Here is a 24,191-nt window from a genome sequence, read left to right as displayed (position 1 = left end):
TTTTCCCTTGGGGAGCTCAATGATGGCTTATTGAATTTAATTTTTTTCAGATAGGGTTATTTAAATTTCCTCTTCTAGGCAATTTATATTTTTTGTAAATATTCATCCATTTCATTTAAATTATCAGTTTTATTTATGGATAAAGGGGCAAAATGATTTCTAATATTTGCTTTAATTTCATCTTCATTGGTGATACATTCACCCTTTTCATTTTTGATACTGGTAATTTGGTTTTCTTTTCTTTTTAAATCAAATTAACCAATGATTTATCTATTCTTATTGTTTTTTTATGAGACCAATTACTAGTTTTATTTAATATTCAATCTTCTTTACTTGCAATTTTATTAATCTCTCCTTTGATTTTTCAGGATTTCCATTTTGTTATCTAATTGGGGATTTTAAATTTCTTCATTCTCTATTTTTTTTTATTGTATGCCCAATTCATTGATCTGTTCTTTTCTCTCTATTATTCATGTAAGCATATATAAATATACATTTTCCTGTAGGTTTGATTTTGGGTGCCTCCAAAAATTTTGGTGTCTTGTCTCATCATTGTCATTACTTTAATGAAATTGTTGATTGTTTCTACGATTTATTCTTTGACTCATAATTTAGGATTTGACTTTTAGTTTCCTATTAATTTTTAATCTTTGCTTATAGAGCCCTCTTATTAAATGTAATTTTTATTGCATTATAATCACAAAAGGATACATTTAGTATTTTTACTTTTCTGTATTTGTTTATAAGGGTCTTTATGCCCTAATATATAATTAGGTTTTTTACCCAAGTGCCATGTGCAGCTGAGAAAAAGATATACTCTTTTCTATTTCCAATCATTTTTCTCCAAAGTTCTATCATATTCATTTCCTTAACTTGCTAGTTTTGAGAGAGCTAAAGTGGTATCTCCACTAGCATACAGGTGTATTGTTTCCTTCTGTAATTAATTTAACATTTTCTTTAAGAATTGGGTACTATGCCATTTGGTACATAATATGTTTAGTATTAGCAATGTATTGACTATGGTATCTTTTTATAATAATAACTTTTTATTTTTCAAAATACATGCAAAAATAGTTTTCAACATTCACCCTTGAAAAATCTTGTATCTTTCTCCCTCCCTCACCACTCCCTTTTCCCTAGATAACAAGTAATCCAATATAGATTAAATATGTGCAATTCTTCTGAACATATTTCCACATTCATCATTTTGGACAAAAAAATCAAATGAAAAGAAAAAACAAACAAACAAGCAAACAACAACAAAAAAGGTGAAAATACTGTGTTGTGTTCCACAATTTCCCATAATCCTCTCTTTGTATGCAGATAGGTGTCTTTATCACAAGTCTATTGGAATTGCCCTGATTGCAAGTTATGGTATCTTAAAAGAATACACACACACACACACACACACACACACACACACACACATATCTATATATATAAAATTTACTATTCTTCCCCCCCCTCCAATTTTGTGTAAAAAGAATTTTTAACATTTTTAAAAATTTTGAGTTTTAAATTCTTTCCCTTGTTGCTGCCCTCTCCTGTCATTGAGAAGACAAGCAATTTGATATATGTTATGTATTGAAGTCATACAAAACATATTTCCATGTCAGTCATGTTGTGAAAGAAAACATAGACCAAAAAAAAACAAACAAAAAAAAAACAAAAAAAGAAAACAAGAAAAATAAAGAAAAAGTATACTTCCATCTGCATTTAGATTCTATCAGTTCTTTATCTGGAGATGGGGAACATTTTTCATATTAAGTTCCATTCTAAAGAACTGGAAACTGAGTAGATGCCCATCAGTTGGGGAATGGCTGAATAAGTTACAGTATATGAATGATATAGAATATTATTGTTCTATAAGAAATGATCAGCAGGATGATTTCGGAGAGGCCTGGAGAGACTTACACGAACTGATGCTAAGTGAAGTGAGCAGAACCAGGAGGTCATTGTACACAGCAACAGCAAGATTATACGATGATCAGTTGTGATGGACGGGGCTCTTTTCAACAATAAGGTGATTCAAGCCAGTTTCAATGGTTTGTGATGAAAGAGCCATCTGCACCCAGAGAGAAGATGCTGGGAACTGAGTGTGCATCATAGCATAGTATCTTCACCTTTTTTGTTGTTGTTTGCTTTCTCATTTTTTTCCTTTTTGATCTGGTTTTTCTTGTGCAGCAAGATAATTGTGGAAATATTTATAGAAGAATTGTACATATTTAACATATTTTTGATTATTTGCCATCTAGGACAGGAGGGGGGAGGAAGGAAGAGAAAAAAAATTTCAAATGCAAGGTTTTGCAAGGGTGAATGTTGAAAACTATTTGAAAATAAAAAGCTAAAAATAAGTTCTATACTACCTCTTAGCAAAATTTAGTTTCCCTGATTATTCCTTTCAGTTAGGCCTATTTTTGCTTTCTTTGGAAGGGTACTTCTTTTACCATTTGGCCAATTCTTATTTTTAAAGTTATATTTTTTTCAGTATTTTTTGTGCTGTTTCAAATCAAGCTATTAATTAATTCTCTTTTCATATTTTTTACATCACTTTCATTTCTTCCCCCAGTTATTCCTCCTTTGCTCTTATTTGATTTTTGAAATAATTTTTATCTCTTTTAAAAATCTCTCCTAGGAATTCTTTTCAGGCTTCTTTCTAGTCAGCATTTCTGTTTCTGTTGCTTGTAGAAACTTTGTTGTCTTCTAAGTTTGTGCCTTGAGCTCCCTGTGACCATAGTACCTTTTTATTTTCAGGTTCTTCTTCCTTCCTTCCGCAACTGAGGTTAAGTGACTTTCCCAGGGTCAGCCAGATTTGAAATCAGGTCCTCCTGACTTCAGGGCTGGTGCTCTATCCTAGCCCATCCCCAGTCTATTTCTTGACCTTCAACTTTAGTTAGAGGTAGGCTGTGCTCACTCCGGGTAGGAGGTAGAGCCCTGGTCACTTTCCAAAGTTTCAAACTTTTATGCCTTGCTGTTTTTACAGTCAGTTCTGGGGGTCTGTAAGTTTTGAGTGTTTATGGAATGTGTTTTGTTCCTTGCCCTTGTGACCACCCATGCTAATGCTCCCCTCTGCCCTGAAACTGAGTAATAGGCTATAATTACTGTGGCAAATGATGCCCAGTACTGTAATTGTTGCTTTCATACTGGTCCATTGTTAGCTCTTTCTGACCAACTGTCTAATATTCTTATTGTTTCCGGGCATCAAGAGCTCCTAGAATTGCTGCTGTAGACCCTGTTGCTGTTGTTGCTGCTGTTGGCTCCTATCCCAGTGTCACAGATCTTTCCTTTTGACCTCCCACATTGTGCTGGGCTGGAAAAATACTTCATCTCAATCTTTTGTTGGTTATATTACTACAGAATTTGATCTAATATGTTATTTTAAAATTTTAAGGGAAATATTGGGAGAGTTCAGTTAGAATGCTCCCTCTGTCCACCATCTTGGCTCTGATTCCAATGTATTTCTCAAGTAATAGTTGATACATTTTGAAAATCTCCTTATTTCATTGCCAGAATGCTTCACTTTTAAGTTTTCCTTGTGTAATTCCTGCTTTGGACCTTTTCTTACCTGAGAGACAACAGTAGCTTTCTTCTTTGATTAATACCTTTTTTCCCCCCTTCCCCCAGGTAAGTCAGGCTATTCCATTGACGTCTCTGGCCAATGTAACATCCAACAAAATTAAGAAGCAGATGTCCTGTCCAGCATCAGATGAAGAACAAAAGGGAGAGAAGGTTGAGAAGTCCCAAGAATGCTCAGAATGCTCAGGTGATGATCTAGACAAAAGCTAATTGGACAGTGGAGGCAGGTAGCAGGGCTGCCTTTAAAGCCGTTGCAGGATAGTATGGGGTAATAGGAAGACACTCAGTGGAACTTAGAAAACTTGAGTTCAAGTTCTAGATCTTCCACTTACATGTAGGGAATGTTTCTTAATTGAATCTCTTTCCTCCTTTATAAAATGGAAAGAATTCTTTGATTTCTTTAGAGAAAACTATTGTGCAAATCAAATGAGAATAATGTGTTTTATAAAAGGAAAAGTATTATGTAAAAAGTAAATACTTCTATTGTTAATGCCACTTCATCATTACCTGTTAGTAAATCATATATCCTTGTCATGTCAAAATTAGATAGCTATCTGTAAGTTTTGCCTTTCTTATGAATTTTTCTTCCTTTGCTGTCTCTATTTTCATTTCTTCCTTATGACTGCTCACCAATGTTTTCTTCATGTTGTTCTCCCAGTGCCTTTTCCTTAAATAACATAAATGCCAGCTGTACCAGAACTTAGGAAGAAGATAAAGTTTAGTGCAGATAGGATGCCCTAGCTTTAAGTTGGTACCAGTTCAGAAGATAATATTTTTAGAAGCTTTTCAATCATTAAGATAGTTTTGTAATGACAATATATTTTTGTAACTATTGTCCAGTGAGACTTGTTCCTAGTTAAGACCAGGTTGGTCTGAACTATAAAAAATAAGATAGTGATTGCTGTGGAATGAGGATCATAGTAAACTGTGTAGCATAGAGAAGAAATAATCAAAATGTTTAGTTTTTTTTCATAGTAAAAAGATAAAGGATGTAGCAGAGTTCCATTTACCATATAAAAGAATTAGGGCAATGAGAGGAAGACTGTTATTTTTTTGAAATTGGGAAAAGGCTATCTTTATGTACTGACAAGTGGAGATTGTAGGATTTAGAGCTTGAAAATACTTTAGAGCGCCATCTGGTTTGATTCTTTAATTTTACAGATGGGTAAACTGAGACCTAGAAATATTAAATTACTTTCCCACTATCATGTGGTTATTAAGTAGCTGATCTGGAATTAGCATCTGGGGTTTTGAATCCAAAACTAGTGTCTCTTCCACAACATCAAATGTTTACAAATGCCCAGATTGGCATTGTGTTGTGATTGGTGTATTATTGTATTGATGCAGATCCTAAGACAATGACCTCTGCATGCACTTGACTGATCAACCCTATTAGACAGATGTGTCTTTGCTTGGTTTGGGTTTTTACAGAGTAGAAGGAGCAAGGGTCTGGGAGGTTTTGATTGTGGCACTTAAAGATAAGGTGGGTTCCAGATGACTACATCTGGAGATATTTGTCCTAAATCTTTTTTATAATTTGGAAAGGGAGAAGAGCTAGGCATCCTGAATATTTTGTATCAGTTGAAGGAAGTGGATTAGGAAACTTAGAACAGAAGAGGAAGGAGTTCAATGGGGATTCTTAGTGGCTTTGGCTTATGTCCTGTTTCCACCTGACAGATCATAAGAGGGAAAGCCAGTTAGAAACCTGTTCGCTTCTTATGAAGCGGAGCTTCTCCAGCCCACTGCCTTCAATGCATGGAGAGAATTTTGATGAACTAGGAAAATTCCAAGGGATTGGACCTGACACACAGACACCTCCAGGTAAAAGAGGATTCATGGAGTCCTGGTTTTATTTGGCAGATTTAGATTGTCTCTTTGTTCTTTTTTTCCTTTCCTTTTCTTTTCTTTTCTTTTTTTTTTAAGTGTAGTTTGGGAAGAAAGTCCAAGGGGCTCCTTTGAGGGGTGGGCTAAAATTCTTTGACAGACTGCGTGCTGACAAAGTGCTCTTTTTTTTTGTTGTTCTTTTGGTGGTAGCCTGGGGAATCAGGAATTTATTATTCTTTACAAACTGGGAAATGGAGAACCCCAAGCAAATAGCCTTCTAGTCAATGATCAGACTTGAAATTGAACTTGGAATCTATTATCTCCAATCTTTGGCTATGTTTAAAGAAATGTTCCAAGTGAGCAAGTGTCTTGTCTCCCTCGACATAAGATTTATTTTCTCTTATTATTTCCTGTAATCTCTATTATCTAGTTAATACTATTACTTTTTAGAAGAGGAAGATATACGATAGCACTTTTATCAATGTATTGTTTGCACATGTCCTTCTATTTTTTCTCCAACCTAATCATTCTTTGACGACTCACCCTTCTTCCTGTCTTCATTGTCACTAGTCTGTTTCAAGGCATTATCACCTCATATTTAGGGAATTTGCAGTAGTCTGTTAGCCTGTCTCCTTGCCTTCAGTCACTCTTCCTCGTATCCATCTTGCATATACTGTTAGATTAATCTTCTTAAATCACAGAATTGATTTGTGTCACACACATCACTCTATTCCCCATCCCAGCTTCTATCCCCTACTTGAAATTTTTCAGTGGCACTCCATTGCCAAAAGAAAAAAAATCTAAAGTTCTTAGTTTTGTAATTCAAGTCCTTCAGAGTCTAGATCTAGCCTGTTTCTTCTACCTTTTAAATTTTTTTTTCAAATATTTTGTTTTTTTCAATTACATGTAAAAATTTTTAATTTTCTTTTTTAAAACTTTAAATTTTATTTCTCCCTTTCTTCTCTCCCTTATTGAGAGGGCAGGCAATTTTACATAGGTAATATATGTGTAGTCATAAAAAAAAATATATCTCTATTAGTCATGTTGTGAAAGAAAACAAAACAAAAAAAATCCCATAAGAAAATCCTGCCCCCCCTCCCCCCCAAGGCATTTAGGGTTAAGTGACTTGCCCAGGATCACACAGCTAGGAAGTGTTAAGTGTCTGAGGTCACATTTGAACTCAGGGCCTCTGGACTTCAGATGGTACTCTATCCATTGTGCCACCTAGCTGCCCCCCAAATTTTTTTTAAAAGTATGCTTTGATCTACATTCAGATTCCATCAATTCTTTCTCTGGAGGTAAATAGCATTTTTCAACATGCGTCCTTTATAATTGTCTTAGATCACTGTATTGCTGAAAATAATAAAGTCTTTCGCAATTGATCATTGCACAATACTGCTGTTACTGTGCACCAATATTGTTCTCCTGATTCTGCTCACTTCACATTTGTTTAAGTCTTTCCAGGTTAATCTGAAAGCAGTCTGCTCACCATTTCTTGTAGCACAATAGTAATCCATCACAATCACATACCACAATTTGTTCAACCACTCCCCTTAATTAATGAGCATCCCCTTAATTTCTAAATCTTTGTCACTACAAGAAGAAGTGGTATAAATATTCTTGTACATATAGATCCTTTTTGAAAAAAAAAATCTCTTTGGAATATAGAGCTAGTAGTGCTATATTGTTGGATCATAGGATATGCACAGTTTTAATAATTAATTAATTTGGGCATAATTCCAAATTGCAGTCCAGAACAGTTGAATCGGTTTTCAACTCTACCAGCAATGCATCAGAGTCCCAATTTTTCTGTATTACCTCTAACATTTATAATTTTTTCTTTTTTGTCATATTAGCCAATGTGATAGGAGTGAGATGGCATCCCAGAATTGTTTTAATTTTCATTTCTATAATCAATACTAATTTAAAGCATTTTTTGTATGATTATAGATAGCTTTGGATTCTTCTGAAAACTGCCTATTCATATTCCTTGATCATTTATAAATTGGTAAATAACATGTATTTTTATAAATTTGGTTTAGTTCCCTATACATTTGCAAAGTAAAACTTTTATCAAAGAAATTTGCTATAAAATTTTTCTTCACCTTTCTGCTTTCCTTCTAATCTTGGCTGCATTGGTTTTGTTTGTGCAAAACCTTTTAAACTTAATGTACTCAACATTATCCATTTTATATCTTATAGTTTCTCTATTTCTTGTTTGGTCAAAAATCCTTCCTTTGTCCATAGGTATTAGAGGTAAACTATTTCCATGCTCCTCTAGTTTGTTTATGTGCTTATTTTGACCTTTATGTTGGTCTGTGCTTAACTTCTGCTAAACTGCTTTCTAATTTTCCCAGAAATTTTTGTCAGATAGTGAGTTCTTGTCACAAAAGCTTAGGTCTTTGGGTTAATCAAACAGATAACTATGATCACATAGTGCTATGTATTGTGTACCTAATCTACTCTGATTCACCATTCTATTTCTTAGCCAGTGCCAGATTTTTCTGATAATTATTGGTTTGTAATATAATTTGAGACTGATCATGACTAAGCCACTTCCTTTGCAATTCCTTTGATTACCTTGATATTCTTGATCTTTTGTTCTCCCAGATAAGTTTTATTATTTTTTCTGGCTCTATAAGATAATTTTTGGCAGTTGATTGTTATGGTACTGAATAAGTGAATTAATTTAAATAGAATTGTTATTCTTATATTAGCTTGGCCTTTTCATGAATAGTTCATAGTTTTCCAATTGTTTAGATCTGACTTTATTTGTATGAAAAGTGTTTTGTAATTGTGTTTATATAGTTCCTGGATTTATCTTGGCAGGTAGATACCCAGATATTTTATTTTGTCTACAGTTATTTTAAATGGAATTTTTCTTTTTATCTCCTGCTGCTGGGCTTTCTTGATAATATATAGAAATGCTGATGTTTATTTTATATCCTGCAATTTTGCTTAAGTTGTTAATTATTTCATCTAATTTTTAATTGATTTTCTACAGTTCTGTAAGCACAGCATCAAATCACCTACGTAGTGATAGCTTTGTTTCCTCATTAGCTATTCTTATTCCTTCAATTTCATTTTCTTCTCTTGTTGCTATAACCAGCATTTGTAGTACAAATATTGAATAATAGTGTTGGGCATCCTTGCTTCACTTCTGATCTTACTGGAAATAATTCTAGCTTATTCATGTTACAGATAATGCTTGCTGATAGTTTTAGGTATATACTATTTATCCTTTTTAGGAAAGGTCCATTTACTCCTGTGCTTTGTGTTTTTAATAGGAATGACTATCATATTTTGTCAAAAGTTTTTTCTGCATCTATTAGCTAATCATATGATTTCTGTTAGGTTTGTTATTAATAGACTCAATTATTCTGATAGTTTTCTTAAAATTTAACTAGCCTTACATTTCTGGTATATATCTCACCATTATAATGAATGATCTTTATGATAAATTGCTGTAATCTCCTTGCTAGAATTTTATTTAAAAATTTTGCGTCAGTATTAATTATGGAAATTGGTTAATAGTTTTCTTTCTCTGTTTTTGCTCTTCCTAGTTTAAGTCATTAAAAGAATATGGTACAACTCTTTCTTCACCCATTTTCTTTCTGTAAAAGTTATTTTGTGCCACTTTTATGTAGGATAACTTACCCCATTCCCTTAGTGAATATAAATAATAGTTTCTGTTTTGACTAGAAACTTTGAAAGGTTTCTCTTCTCAGATTGACTTGTTTTATTTTTTTAACTAAATAAAAGAGGCTATCCTTTGCTTCATTTTTTACCTAGCTTTAATCATTGTATGGGCATTGCTTCAGTCAAACTGAAACCTGGGAAATAACTTAAAAAGGCCAAGTTCTTCTACTGCATCTGGGGAGAGAGTGAGGCTGGTGACTTTGCATAGCCCTCCCTCACTTAAGTTCAATTCACTTGCAAATCATCACATCACCTGTCTGATGTCATGGTCCTCTTCCAGAATGAAGGACAAAACCCAAACAACAACCATTTCTCCCTTCCCCCTGTGTTCTTAGGAATTAGATGTCTTCCTATAGAGGGATATAAATAAGTTTAATCATTTCAAGGCCCATGTGATTTCTCATTCATGTTTACCTTTTTATGCTTGTCTTGAGAATTGTTTTTGAATGTTAGATTTCCTATTCAACTCTGGTCTTTTCCTCAATTCTTCAATTTCATTAAATGTCAGTTTTTCCCCCTGAAGGATTATATTCAGTTTTGCTAGGTTTGCTCCATTGCTAAGTAATTCTTAGTTATAGTCCTAAATCTTTTGCCCTCTGGAATATCATATTCCAAGTCCTCAGATTTTTTAATGTAAAAGCTGCTTAAATTCTGTGTTATCCTGACTGTGGCTTCATGATGTTTAAGTTGTTTCTGGCTGCTTGTTATATTTTCTCCTTAACCTGGAAGCTCTGAAATTTGACTATAACATTCCTGCAAGTTTTCATTTTGGGATTTCTTTCAAGAGGCAATTTGTTCTTTCATTTTCTCTTTTACTCTCTGGTTCTAGACTACAAGAGCAGTTTTACGTGATAATTTCTTGAAAGATCATGTCAAAAGTTTGTTTTTTGATCATGGCTTTCAGGTAGTCTAATAATTCTTAAATTATTTCTTCTTGATCTTTTTTCTAGATTGTTTTTCCAATAAAATATTTCACATATTTTTCTATTTTTTTCATTCTTTTGATTTTACTAATTCTTGATGTCTTTTGTAGTTGTTAGCTTCCACTTGACCAATTCTGTTTTTTAAGGAATTCTTCTTTTTAGTGAATTTTTGTGCCTCTTTTGCCATTTGACCTCTTCTGTTGTTGTTGGGTTTTTTAAAGGCATTATTTTCTTGCCCACAATAATAATTTTTTGAATTACACATTTGAATTACCCTAAAATAGTTTTCCTAATTCACTTTTATAGGATTTTGAGTTCCTCATTTTTCCTCTCTTTTCTTCCCCCCTTCACAAGGCAACAATCTGATATAAGTTATATACATACAGTCATCTTAAACAATATTTCTACATTAGTCATGTTGTGAAAGAAGAATCAGAACAAAAGGGAAAAACTGTAAGAAAAGAAAAAAAGTGGAAATAATATGTTTTGATTTGCATTCAGACTCCATAGTACTTTCTGTGGATGTGGTTAATTTTTTTCCATCATGAGTCTTTTTGAATTGTCTTAGATTATTGTATTGTTGAGAAGAACTAAGTCTGTTATAGTTGATCATCATACAATGTTGCTGTTACTGTGTACTATGTTCTTCTGATTTTGCTCTCTTCACTTAGCATCAGTTCATGTAAGTCTTTCCAAGGTTTTCTGAAGTCCGCCTGTTCACTATTCCATTACATTCATATAGCACAACTTGTTTAGCCATTCCCCAATTAATGGATAGTCCCTCAATTTCCAATTCTTTGCCATCACAAAAAGAGCTGCTATAAAGATTTTTGCACATGTGGGTCTTTTCCTCTTTTTTAATGATTTCTTTGGGATACAGACTTAGTAGTGGTATTACTGGATCAAAGGGTGTGCACAGTTTTATAGCCATTGGGGTATAGTTCCAGATTGTTTCTTAGAATGGTTGGATCGGTTCCACAGTTTTTAAGATTATTAAGGTTATTTTCTTTTCTTTTTCTTTTTTTTTTTTTTTTTTTTTTTGGTGCCTTCTTTACCAAGCTATTTTCTCATTTTTTCTTGAATCATCCTCATTTCTTTCCCCGATTTTTCCTCTACTTTTCTGATTTTAAAAATCCTTTTTGTGCTCTTTTAGAGCCTGAAACTAACTCACAGTTTTCTTTGAAGCTTTGCATATAGCTGCTTTAATTTCATTGTCTTCTGAGTTTGTGTTTTAATTTTCTCTGTCATCATATTAATTTTCTATGATCAGTTTGCTCATTTTCCCTGTATTTCTTGACTTTAAACTTTATGTAAAAGTTGGACTTTGTCCCTGGGATGGAGCAGGCACTTGTCCCAAGCTTCAGGTTTTCCATGCTGATGTTTTCGGAGCCAGCTCTGAAGGTCTGCAAGTTCTCAGTTCTTTGAAGATGTATGCTCTACGGAGAGGCATGGTCACTTCTCTCCTGTCCTGTGCTCTAATCTGTGAGCTAGCACAAGCACCCTTTCTGTCCTGAAACTGTGAAAGGCCCTTGCTCTTGCTCGGGCTCTTCCTTATACTGCACCTGCAACCAGAGCCATGTATAGGCAATGTAAGCTAGTTTTGCTCCCAAGGCCAGCAAAGGTTCCCCTGTAATCTCTTTCTGATCAGTTGTCTGATCTCTTTACCATCTATGGGCCTACTGCTCCAGAAACTGCTGATGCAGATTTAGTTTAGACCCAGGCTGCACTGGCAGAGCCTGCAATGGACTGCCCTCCACTCTCATTTCAGTGAAAGAGACCTTTCCTTGTTGGAGGGGATGTGGGAAAACAGGGACACTGATACATTGTTGGTGGAATTGTGAATACATCTAACCATTCTGGATAGCAATTTGGAACTATGCTCAAAAAGTTATCAAACTGTACATACCCTTTGATCTAGCAGTGTTACTACTGGGCTTATATCCCAAAGAGATCTTAAAGGAGGGAAAGGGACCCATGTGTGCAAAAATGTTTGTGGCAGCCCTGTTTGTAGTGACCAGAAACTGGAAACTGAGTGGATGCCCATCAATTGGAGAATGGTTGAATAAATTGTGGTATATGAATATTATGGAATATTATTGTTTGGTAAGAAATGACCAACAGGATGATTTCAGAAAGACCTGGAGAGACTTACACGAACTGATGCTGAGTGAAACGAGCAAGGCCAGGAGATCATTATATACTTCAACAAAATACTATATGATGACCAATTCTGATGAACCTGGCCATCCTCAGTAATGAGATCAACCAAATCATTTCCAATGGAGCAGTAATGAACTGAACCAGCTACGCCTAGTGAAAGAACTCTGGGAGATGACTAAGAACCATTACATTGAATTCCCAATCTCTATATTTTTGTCTGCCAGCATTTTGGGATTTCCTTCACAGGCTAATTGTACAATATTTCAGAGTCTGATTCTTTTTGTACAGCAAAATAACGGTTTGATCATGTATATTTATTGTGTATCTAATTTATACTTTAATATATTTAACATTTACTAGTCATCCTGCCATCTAGGGGAGAGGGTGGGGGGAAGAAGGGGAAAAATTGGAACAAAAGGTTTGGCTACTGTCAATGCTATAAAATCACCCATACATATAATTTGTAAATAAAAGGCTATTAAAAAAAAAAAAAAAAAAAAAAGAAAGAGACCTCTCTTGCCAGACTTCCACATTGTCTTGAGCTGGAAAATCGTTTCACCCAATACTATTCTTTGTTCTGCCACTGTTGATTTTATTTTGAGGTGTTATTTTATTGTTTGGAGATAAATCAGGAGAGCTCAATTGACTCTCTGCTCTTACTCTGCCATCTTGGCTCACTGCTTCCACTCCTCCTTTTCTAAGTTTATTTTTCTTTCTAATTTTGCAGCCTGTTTTTAGTCAAGCTGATTTTTTAAATTTTTCTGTGAATACACCTTGTACATTTCCATTTTTGTACCATAGCTTATGCAGTTTTCTTTGCCAGTAATGCCTTTTCTTCTTCTCAGGTCAAATTCTCTTCATCCTTCAATTTTTGTCTCAAGATCCAACTCCATAAAACTTTCTCTGATTACTTTGGTTCATGGTAATCTCTACCTTCTTTGGAATCTTAGAATGCTTATTTGTGATATTTATTAGACATTTCTCATAAACTTCTTTGTATTACTTAACTTTTTAGGTGTGCATATCTTGTTTCTGAAAGTAATTCAAAAGCAACTTGAGGACAGGAACCAAGTCTCATGCTTCTCTTGTCTTCTATGGTGTGAACTCAGCCCAGTGCCTTCTTCAGAGTAGGTGTCCCTTGTATGTACCATAAGCAGAGAGTTAGGACAGAGACTGTCTTTCAGTTTTATTCTTCTCTATGGTTTCTGGCACTCTACTAGACATTCAGTAGGTATTAATAAGTGTGTATTATGAATTCATCAGGATCAAAATTCATATCTTATATACTCTCTCCCCAGCATCTCCTGGTGCAGTTCTAGAAACAGGTAGGTGACTGTGAAAGTGTTGGTAAATTACTAATGACACATGAGAGTGATATGAGACATGGTGGGATGGCGGAGGGAAAGCTAGCCTTAAAGCAGTGTGAGTCCACTTCTAATGCATTCTCTCTTTGTGACACTGGACAAGGCTCTTAATCTCTCAATTCCCCAGACAACTCTCTAATACTTTAAGATGCAAAGTAGGTGCTGAACTACTTAGGTAAAGGATCAAAGGTCCAGTCAGAAAAAGTGAAAAAGAGTGTTGGCCGAGTGACTCTGAACCACTTCTAACTGTGCATCCAGCTCTCTGAGACACCGATGGAAAAGAATGCAAGATCTTTGCTGACTGTTCTGGTACTTGTACTGAGTCCCCCTCTTTTATTTCTAGGCTCTTCCATTGGTACTAAATCAGACTTGGGGATGGTATACAACAGGGCCAGACTTAATCTCCTTTCGGATGAACCTCCCGTGGTCTCCAGCAAGGTAGTTTCCTCTATATAATTTTTGAGGACCCCTGAATTAACTATAGATCTTGGCCCTTTTTTTTGGTTTGTGACTTTATGGGAAGTGAGGGTGGGAATGAGGGAGGGATAGACTGAGGAGAAGATAAGTAGAAAAATAAGGGGATAGAGGAGAGAAATTCCATTTCAGCATCTGCAGACACTGGGGCTCTTGGTATCCTCAGACCTGACACTAAAGCATTAATCCACATTCACCTTATGTTGATGATATCCAATGATTGTCTCTGCCAGTTCACACCTTCAGTAATCCTCTTCTCTTGTAAGTGAGCTTAGTCTGCTGACATTGAATATCTGTGTTCTTTTTAAGTCAAGGAAATCAGTAACATTGTCAGAGATCCCCTCTGCTGTCATCCATTACTCGGAAGACATTGAGGAACCTGGTATTAGCTGGAAGACGGATGCTATTTTCAAAGCGGCCAAGAAAGATCTTCTCACCCTGATGAAACTGGATGTAAGTGCCCCTTCCCTTCTCCAAGGAAGCTATTTTACTTGTTTGGGGTTTCATAGGTCTTTCTGTGCTTCTGTTGGGTGGAGGGAGCTGTACGACATGCTCACTGTGTCTGTGTAGAAGGAAGCACCCACTTCTTGTGACTTCTGTTGATTTTTTTCCTTGCTCTTTTCCCGAGTCGTGATGCCATTTCCTACCATATTTTGATCCTCTTTGTGCCAATGCCATGCTTGATGGCAGCAGCAATCCAAAGGACAGGGAAAGGTTTTATTTATGCATATTCATTCACATTTGTATGCATGCGTGCATGCACTCATACACACATGCACTCACACACACACACAAACGCACGCACCCACACACCCCTTAAATCACTTTGGCTATTTGACTGCTTTGTCTAAGAATTGATTTCTTACTTTCTTTTAACTCTATTGCTGGCATTCAGATTCCACTACTGGAAAATAAATTTTCTATTGTGTTTGTAGCAAGCTCAGATATTTACTCTTAAAAGAGACCGGTCAGTGGTAGAATAAATCTTTGTTCTTAATAATTTTCTAAAATGACTCTTAGGCATAAGGCCCAAGGTGGTTACTTTGGATTCCTGAACTTCTTTATGTCCTCTTGAGATATTCATTATACTTATTCTGAAAGCAGAAAATCATTCAGAATGAAGTATGATAGAATTATATATTTATAGCTGGAAAGAGCTTCAGAGGCTGCTTGGTCCTATTTTTCGATTTTAATCCGAGGCCCAGGGGGCTTAAGTTTTTTGCCCAAGTTCACACAGAGAGGAGACTTGGACTGAAGACCTCCTGATCCCAGGGCCAGTGGATCAGGGTCATATGACCACTGCCTTCCAAGTGGGGCATGCAAATGGGAAATTCTGACTGTGCCTTTGTCCTGTACAAGTTCACACTGTGGGCCATATTTATGGCCAGTGTGTGGGGGTGTTATTTCCACAAGGGACTGTACATTTCTTGAGTACATGGTGTATATCTTCACTTTCTTCAGATTGCCCCATAATGCTCAGGTTAATATTGTATACTTTGTAAGCATTCGTTTTATTTAATGAATCTTCTTATGTGGGTCTGAGGAAAAAAATATGTTTTCAAGATCTATATATATATTACATACAGAGAGCTTGAGAAGTTTTAAATCCTTTCTACTGAGTTAAGTCAGACTCGTTCCTTGATATAGGTCTGCCTTTTCTTTTCCCTCTTATGAGTTTAATCCATACCTAGTTCAAAAGTTACTGAAAGCAGCTGAGTGAAATGCTTTTGCATCAGGGGAACTTGGGCTTAGCAGTGGAGGAAGCTGAGGATAAGAGGACAGTTAGGTTTTTAGCCTAAAGATGCCTCTCTCTCTCATCCTTTGTCAATTTTTGGAACACTTACATGAGCTGCTTTTGTATTTGTATGACCCTTGATTCATGCTAGCAGGAGTTTTACAAGGAAAGGTGACAGCTCAGTTCAGTATTTCACGAGAGGGGATATTTATTTATCTGTGAGGCTGTTTACGTAGCATGTGGCAAAATAAGAACCAAGCCTTGTGAATATCTTTAAGTGACATGAAATTAGCCTGGCTATGGTACTATTGTGGTGGTACCATACTCGAAGAAAGACATTTCAACTTTAACTGCTATGGTGATGCTTTTTCCTGTGGTTGAAATATATCTCTTCAGATTTGTTTTCCTTTTTAACTTGGTTCAAAAGGTAATTCTGTATGAAAAGAAAAGACTTGGACTAGTCCAGTATCTGGACTATTTTTGGAGTTAATGGAACATTCTGCATCTTTACAACTGTGTTGACATAGCTCTCCTTGAAAGGAATGCTTACAGGCCATAAATAATGTTCATCTTTTTGTACCTTGAGTGGGATTTGGTATCAATATACCAGCAAGGGTATATGTCACTTAAGGCCTACTACAACTTAGGACATGATCATAGAGATAAAATTTCATGTGTATTTCTAGTTGAGAAAGTTAGTAGTTAGGAGAGGAAAAGCTGGAAGTCTGATCCTTGGTACTCATTCTTATATGGCTATTTATTGTTCCAGCTCTCAGTTGGTATGACTTTTTGCTAGAATGCTTTAAATAAGATTTAGACTTTGACAGTTTTTGTGATTATTAATGGTGTGGGAAGGGGAAAAGAAAACCATCCCTGATATATTTTATATATTGTGGGTCTTGTTTTCACTTAAAAATTTCTGACTTCAAAATATCTGAGTTTTAGCTTTTGCTCAAACTCAAATCAAAACTCAAAATCAAATTTTGGAAGATAAGACTTTTACCTTAAGGTAGAATATGAATAAAGTCAATTGTGATAATGTTCCTTCTTCTGTATCAGTGAGAAAAAAAAAACATTCATTTTAAAAATTCTATTGCTTGATTAGTGGTTTACTTCAAGTGTAAGATCATTTACATTTGACTGAGAATGACATTTCTGGAAAAATAAACCATGATTCTAGAATTTTAGGACCAGATTTATTAGATGAATTGAAGCTGTTATATTATTTGAGAGCATCTGAAGGCCTCCTTTTTTGGCTGTTTTTATTTAGCAGATTTTTATTTTGGCATTTAATAACTAATTAATCAAAATCACAGAAAACTGGCTTTCTTACATATCATCTCCAGTGGCTCAGATAAACCTTATGAGATATGATGGCAAAGCAAGTCATGGAGCAGAAACATGGTCATCCTGTAAGGCAAGATATGAAGAATTTTTTAAATTAATTTTTTTCAAATATGAAGCACTTGCTTTTTTCTACTGTCTTACTCCCCTCACTGGGTACAAAAGAAAAACCAAACCCCTTGTAACAAATAGGGAAGCAAAGTTACGAAAATCAAGATATAAGGAATTGACAGAATGTGGTGAGGTTTTGAATGTTGGAGATGTCAAGATTACTTATTGCAAATATGTGGACTCCTGATTTCTGACACTTGAGAAAGATGAATGTTATTTCCTCCGGATAATTATATTGTTAAAATATTCTGCTCCTAGATTCTCTAATACTTGAATAGCAGATTGGTGGCTATAGTTGCTTCTTTCTGTTTGTAGTGGGCTCAGAGCCTGACTTAGGTTTCACAAGATCAGCCAATTAGATCCTCTTCTGAATACAGACCAAAAAAGCCTTTGCTCAGCCATGTTGGGTGTGAAGGCAGAAGCTGCCAGCCTCAGTGCCTGGCTTTTCCTAAAAGCAGTGTCTCCCTGTGGGGCCCCATTACCTTTAGGAGAAATCCATGGATGGATTTGAGTCTTGTACTTGTCCACAAGATGGTGGCATCTGTTAGATCAGTTGATCAAGTCTAAGATTGGAAGGCGGTGGTGAAGGATTGTTTCACAATTCAGAGTTTGATTGATTTGAGGCGTAGTTGAAGGTAGTATTATTAGCAGTGAAAATGCCTAATTATCTTACAAATTGAAATCACGTTAGAGTTTATTTCTGCATAGACTTCTCATCAGAACCAAGAATTTATGACTTTAAAAGCACAAATCCAGGCACCTGTGCTTGAGCAAAATTGTTCTAAATTGTTTTTCATGGTCTTTGAGAGTACAGGTCAAATACTGGATCCTCCCAATTCATTTAACATATTCTGCGTCCTGATTTCTCCTCTAACAGGATACTTGAATGTTTGCCTCCTTTTGGCCATGAGGTAGGAAGAGTGGACCTGCCTCCTGATCCCAGAGTCACTTCTAGTGTCATATGTATGGATTGAGATGAACTTTTGAACAAGGGTCTGTTTCTTTACAGCTGGGGCTGAGTATGAGACTAACTCTGAGTATTCTTGCTGTTAATATTTCAGAAATATCTTTCCCTGCTCATCCTTCTAAACTTTCCTGTTGGGATACCACCATCCTCCCAGTCACCCAGACTCCCAAATTAGGTGTTATCTCCAACAGCTCACTTTCTTCCTCTCCCCATCACCAAGTCCTGTTACTTGCCTTCACAAATAGCTTGTATACATCTCCTCTTTTCAGACATTTCTGTCACCCTGGCATAGGTCCTCAGTCTCACTATCTGAACTTTTGAAGTGGTCTGCTGGTTGGTCTCCCTGACACAAGTCTCAATCCTCTTCAGTCCATCCTCCATTCAATAATAAACGTGATCTTCCTAAATTACAAATCTTTACTATGTCACTCTCCTACTCAATAAACTCCAGCCCTCTTTTGTCTCCTGGATCAAATATAAAATCTTTTATTTTTCATTCAAAGCCCTGGTCCTCTTTCCAGTCTTCTTATACCTTACATTCTTTCCCCAGGCCTCAAATACTCTATAATCTTGTTACACTGGCTTCCTGGTTATTTTTCCATCTATCTCCAAACTCTGGGCAGTGCTCTCCCTTCTCTACACTGAGTGTTGACTTCCCTGGCTTCCTTTCAATCTTAACTAAATCTCACCACCTGCAGGCAGTCTCCCCTAAAACTTCTTATTCTAGTGCCTTTCCTGTTTATTATCTCCTGTTTATCCTGCATATAACTTGTTTGTACATAGTTGCTTCTATACCAGGATCTCATAGGTAGTAAGTATCTGAAGTCACATTTGAACTGAGATCTTCTTGACTTTTGACCCAGCACTCTATACTTCCTTCCTGAAGGGAAGGAACTCAAGTCTAATGGGGGAAATATGAACATTATATATGCAGGATAAATTGGAAATAATAAAGGTAAGACAAAGGGGAATCAGGAAAGGTTTCTCATAGAAGATGGGGTTTTAGCTGGGACCTTGAAGGAAGCCTGAGAAGCTTGGAGATAGAAATAAGGAGGGAAAGGGTTCCAGGCAGGGAAGACAGTCAATGAATGTCCAATATCTGGAGATGGAAGGAAGCCCAGTGTTATTGAATTACAGAACACATATAGGAGTGTAAGATAGGAAGCCTAGAAAGGTAGGAAGCGACTAGATTGTGAAAAGCTTTGAATGCAAAACAGAAGATTTTATGTTTGGTTTGGGAGGTGATAGGGAACCACTGGAGTTTACTGAATAGTGGGGGTGTCATGGTCAAACTGTGCTTTAGGAAGACTTATTTTTTTATTATAACTTTTCATTGACAGTACATATGCCTGGGTAATTCTTTATAACATTATCCCTTGCACTCACTTTTGTTCTGATTTTTCCCTTCCCTCCCTCCACCCCCCTCTCCTAAATGGCAGGCAGTCTTATACATGTTAAATAAGTTATAGTATATCCTAGATACAATATATGTGTGCAAAACCGAACAGTTCTCTTACTGCACAGGAAGAGTTGGATTCAGAAGATAAAAAAAAATAAACAAAAATGCAAACAGTTTACACTCATTTCCCAGTGTTCCTTCTCTGGGTGTAGCTAATTCTGTCCATCATTGATCGATTGGAACTGAATTAGATCTTCTCTTTGTCGAAGATATCCATTTTCATCAGAATACATTCTCATACAGTATTGTTGTTGAAGTGTATAATGATCTGGTTCTGCTCATTTCACTCAACATCACTTCATGTAAGCCTTTACAAAAAGGGCTGCCACAAACATTCTTGCACATTAGGAAGACTTATTTTGAAGGTTGAATGAAGGATAAACTGGAAAAGAGGGAGATGTGGAGCAGAAGACATGAGATGGTAAGGGCTCACAGCAAAGTGGCGGCAGTGTCAGGAGAGAAAAGAGGGCATAAAGTAAAGAGAACACTACAAAGATAAAACCCCTACGTCTTCACAATAGAGTGGATGTGAAGGATGAGGAGAGAAGAATTGAGGATAACATCTAGGTTGGGCCCTAGGTTGGGCTAGGAAGATGCTGGAGTAAGACAGAGGCAGAAGAGAGTAATAGTGAAATTTGAAAGGGAGAATTTTGGGAAGGAAAGATAAAATGGTTTCAGTTTTGGACCTGTTAAGTGTAAGATATCCATAGCATGTAGTGAAAAACGTTTAATAGGCAGTTAAAGATATAAATCTGAAGGTTAAGAGAGAAAAGTACTTTAGAGACAATAACTGAAGCTGTGGAAGGTGATTCAGTAAGTAAAATACTGTAGAGGAAGAAGAAAAGAGGGCCCTCCATTTTTGACCTGGATAAAGAGCCAGAGATTGTGAGGACCATCACATTCTCATCCCTGGAATGGAAAGACAGTTGCAGGGGTGGAATGAGTCCTGGATACACCAGCTTGAGGCTGAAGTTTGATACTGGTTGTATCTGCTGATCCTGTAGTGAACAAGGGCCTATGAAGGGCCTAGTTATGTACTAGGTGCTGGAATTACAAGGAACAGTTCCTGTTCTCAAGGAGCTCAAGGTCTAATAGGTTGGCAACATGTAAACAGTTAGGTAGAAATCAGCTATACAAGAGGTCAATTAGGATCTCAGAGGGAAGGTGCTAAGAAATTTCCTGATTTGTATCTTGGGATAATGATACTGCCACTCCTCAATGTAAAGGTGCCTGAAAAAGGTACTTTGCAGAGCCTAACGCTTTGCATCCATTATCTCATTTGATCCTCATGACAACTTTGTGAAGTAGATACTTATAGGTCTTTTCCCCCTCAACTTATATATGAAGCTCAGAGGGACAAAATAACTTGCCCATGCCTATCCAACTAATAATACTCAGAGTCAATATTTGAATGCAGGTCTCTCCTCATTCCAAGTTCAACCTTCTTCCTACTTTACCTCTCTACCACAGTTATGGTAGAACAGATAGTGAAACAACCAAGTCCTCTGTCTTCTGCCTCATTTTACAGGAAGAACTTGCCAAAAACGTGGGTATGTGAGTTGGCAGATTCTTGTTGTCTTACTCTCATTAGAGATCCTTACATGGAAACTAGACCCCAACAGTTTGCAGATTTCTTTATGCTCAGGAGACCTGGCCATATGAGTTAGCTTCTGGAGTAGTTTCACAAGCATCAATTTCAAACCCAATTGAACATTAACTCTCAGACCTGGGAGTTAGTCTGGCAGACTAACAGAGAGACTCTAACATGTAGCTAATCTGTTAGCATTTAGGGATGCTCATTAAATTGAAACTCTCCGGGGGTGGGATGTATGCAGAAAAGAGCACTTAAAGCTGTCAATGCAGCTCTTGCCCAGGAGAAACCTTGAGTTGGAACTATAGGAAAATATATACCAAAAACTTTTGGGACATGATATGTTTTTAATGTGGCAAAGCTGTCACTTTCAGGAAACTATAGCAGTGGACAGACTAATCAACCATACAGCATTTGGGAACAAGGAGATACTTTTTTTTTTTTTTGCAACAATTTCTTGCTAATTTTGAACTTGAATCTGTGATAGTGATTGTAGCTATAAATCAAAGTGCTATTTTTTCATGCATTTAATGTGGAAAGGATTGTATATTATGAAGTATCATTTTCAGCTCCACTTATATACAGAACCATCTGTCATCAGTATCCTTTTACATACAAAGCATAATTGTGTATACAAATTTGTTTTTATCAAGGGATGTGAAAACAGAAGCCAGTGTCTGAGGATGTGGGGAAGCAGGGATTGATCCTCCTTTTATTTTCTGTTTTGGAGATGTAGGGGGAGAATAAGACGACTTGCCCAGCTGTCAGAAATATTGCAGTGCATTTGTGGGCAAGGCCAAAGGAACTCCTTAACTGAAATATGCTTTGTCAACGCCAGTGAGTAAGGATGTTATTGTATAATATCAAATCGGATGGAGCACCCTCTGAAAAGTATTAATTTCCACTTCTCACTATTGCTTCTCCACTACATGACATCCCAGAGACTGGCTTCAAAGACTGAAACAAGTTCCTAGGCTTCCAGCCAGAATCTCTGAACTGTTTTAAGATACATTCAGCTCTGGGAGTAACTAAGACTTGAACTGAAAGATAATAGGGAGAACAACATATAGATGGTCAGACTGATTTTTCTTAAGGTGAATTTTCTAGATTAATGGTTTTAAGCAAATCCATGAAAAAAAAAAAAAACTACTGAAGATTACTCAACTGTCAATTGCTTTCTTGGTTTCACTTTTGTAAAATGTGTTAATGTCCTTTTCATACTTTAAGTAAATGATGAGAGCAGCTCTGGTCAGGCTCAATAGAGATTGCTGTGGTTTCATTTTATGTGTCTTCTCTTTTAACAGAGCATTGGTCAGTGCCATAAAGAGTTTGAAGGGCAGCTGTCCAAGGACATGTGATTTTAGAGTAAGGCAGACTATTCAGATTGTGGATGATTTTCCCACTCCAAAAAGTAGTGGAAATGAGAAATAGCAGGGATTAAGCATCCCCCATTCCTTTCCAAGATCTTTAGAATTCTACTAATTGAATTAAGTTCTTTTTTTTCTTTTAATATTATAGCTTTTTATTTACAAGTTATATGCCTGGATAATTTTTCAGCATTGACAATTAAAAAACCTTTTGTTCCGATTTTTCCCCTCCTTCCCCCCACCCCCTCCCTCAAATGGCAGGTAGACCAATACATGTTAAATATGTTAAAGTATATGTTAAATACAATATATGTATACATGTCCATACAGTTATTTTGCTGCACAAGAAGAATTGGACTTTGAAATAGTGTATAATTAACCTGTGAAAGAAATAAAAAATGCAGGCAGACAAAAATAGAGGGATTGGGAATTCTATGTAACATTCACACTCATTTCCCTGAGTTCTTTGGCTGGGTGTAGCTGGTTCAATTCATTACTGCTCTGTTGGAGCTAATTTGTTTCATCTCATTGTTGAAGAGAGCCACGTCCGTCAGAAATGATCATCATATAGTGTTGTGGTTGAAGTATATAATGATCTCCTGGTCCTGTTCATTTCACTCAAAATCAATTCATGTAAGTCTCTCCAGGCCTTTCTGAAATCATCCTACTGGTCATTTCTTACAGAACAGTAATATTTTAATTTAGTTCTTAAGAGGAGATCACCATTACACAGGACATCTTGGGGTTCTAGACCCTGGCACAATCCAGTTCTAGCTATTTTGTGGTTCTGAAGAGTTGAGTTCAAATCTGCAGAGGCATCAGAAAAAGAGAATGCTTTACTCCAAGTGCTGTGAGCTCAAGATATGTTCCTAATGGCATTTGCACTGTGACTTTATTCACCATTTAAGTAAAATAGGGGTCTCATGCAAGAAAAACCATGGTTCCTATGCATCTAGATAGTGGAGAAAAAATTGCATTGTGTTGCTGCTTAAGAAAATGGGCTGTAGCTGGGTGAATAAGTGCTATGGTTATGGGGACTAAAATGATTCACAGGAAACCAGTAGTAAACTTAAGAGTAGACCACAACTGTCATGACTCTAGACCTAAGCTCTACTTTGTCAATAAAGCACTTTCTCAACTTTATCCACCAAGGACCAATTCAGTAAATTGCATTTGCTCATACCTGTGTGTTCCAGCTTCCCTGTCTACTACCAGTCAAACCTTCTTTATCTGCACACTTGTCTCCTACCTTCCTTTTTTCTTTCCCCATTACAAGTAATTGTTAGCCCTACCATCCTTTACTTCTAGAATATTCATGCTAATATTGTAAATTCCTTTCTCTGATCCTCTCCTTTGTAGATAACAGTTTTGAGCCCTAGGAACTTCATATGGTTCAATGGATAATCCCCTCCTCTCTCTTCCCCTGGTCCTTTTTACCATGTGGGAAACTTCCATTCATAGTGACTGATTTTGTTTAATTCAACAAATATCTCTCAAGTACATCTTGGATGCATTTTTCTATCTACTACTATCTACATGCCAGGTATTTGGGGGTCAAGGAGTATGAAACAGAACCCATAACATATGATCTCCATCC

The 24,191-nt window shown here is 36.3% G+C and overlaps 1 protein-coding gene across 4 annotated transcripts in view; it reads left to right on the top strand.

The window, feature by feature from the left end:
* Positions 1 to 24,191, top strand: part of PNPLA7 (patatin like phospholipase domain containing 7) — a 226,450-nt gene that overhangs the window by 31,569 nt on the left and 170,690 nt on the right. For 3 of the 4 annotated variants that reach the window (XR_004231932.1, XM_012554075.2, XM_023494414.2), the window contains exons 12-15: positions 3,625 to 3,763; positions 5,254 to 5,397; positions 13,890 to 13,984; positions 14,330 to 14,473. Coding sequence is in view for 3 of the 4 variants with exons in the window: in XM_012554075.2 (XP_012409529.2) it covers positions 3,625 to 3,763; positions 5,254 to 5,397; positions 13,890 to 13,984; positions 14,330 to 14,473 (522 nt within the window). In the remaining variant the exon portion in view is untranslated. The remainder of the gene's footprint in view (positions 1 to 3,624; positions 3,764 to 5,253; positions 5,398 to 13,889; positions 13,985 to 14,329; positions 14,474 to 24,191) is intronic. The other variant, XM_031951881.1, reaches the window with a different exon arrangement.

Source organism: Sarcophilus harrisii, chromosome 2 (genome assembly GCF_902635505.1).
Source record: "Sarcophilus harrisii chromosome 2, mSarHar1.11, whole genome shotgun sequence".
NCBI lineage: Eukaryota > Metazoa > Chordata > Mammalia > Dasyuromorphia > Dasyuridae > Sarcophilus > Sarcophilus harrisii.
The sequence above is the reverse complement of the archived record's forward strand: the minus strand, read 5'-3'. Positions and strand labels throughout refer to the sequence as shown.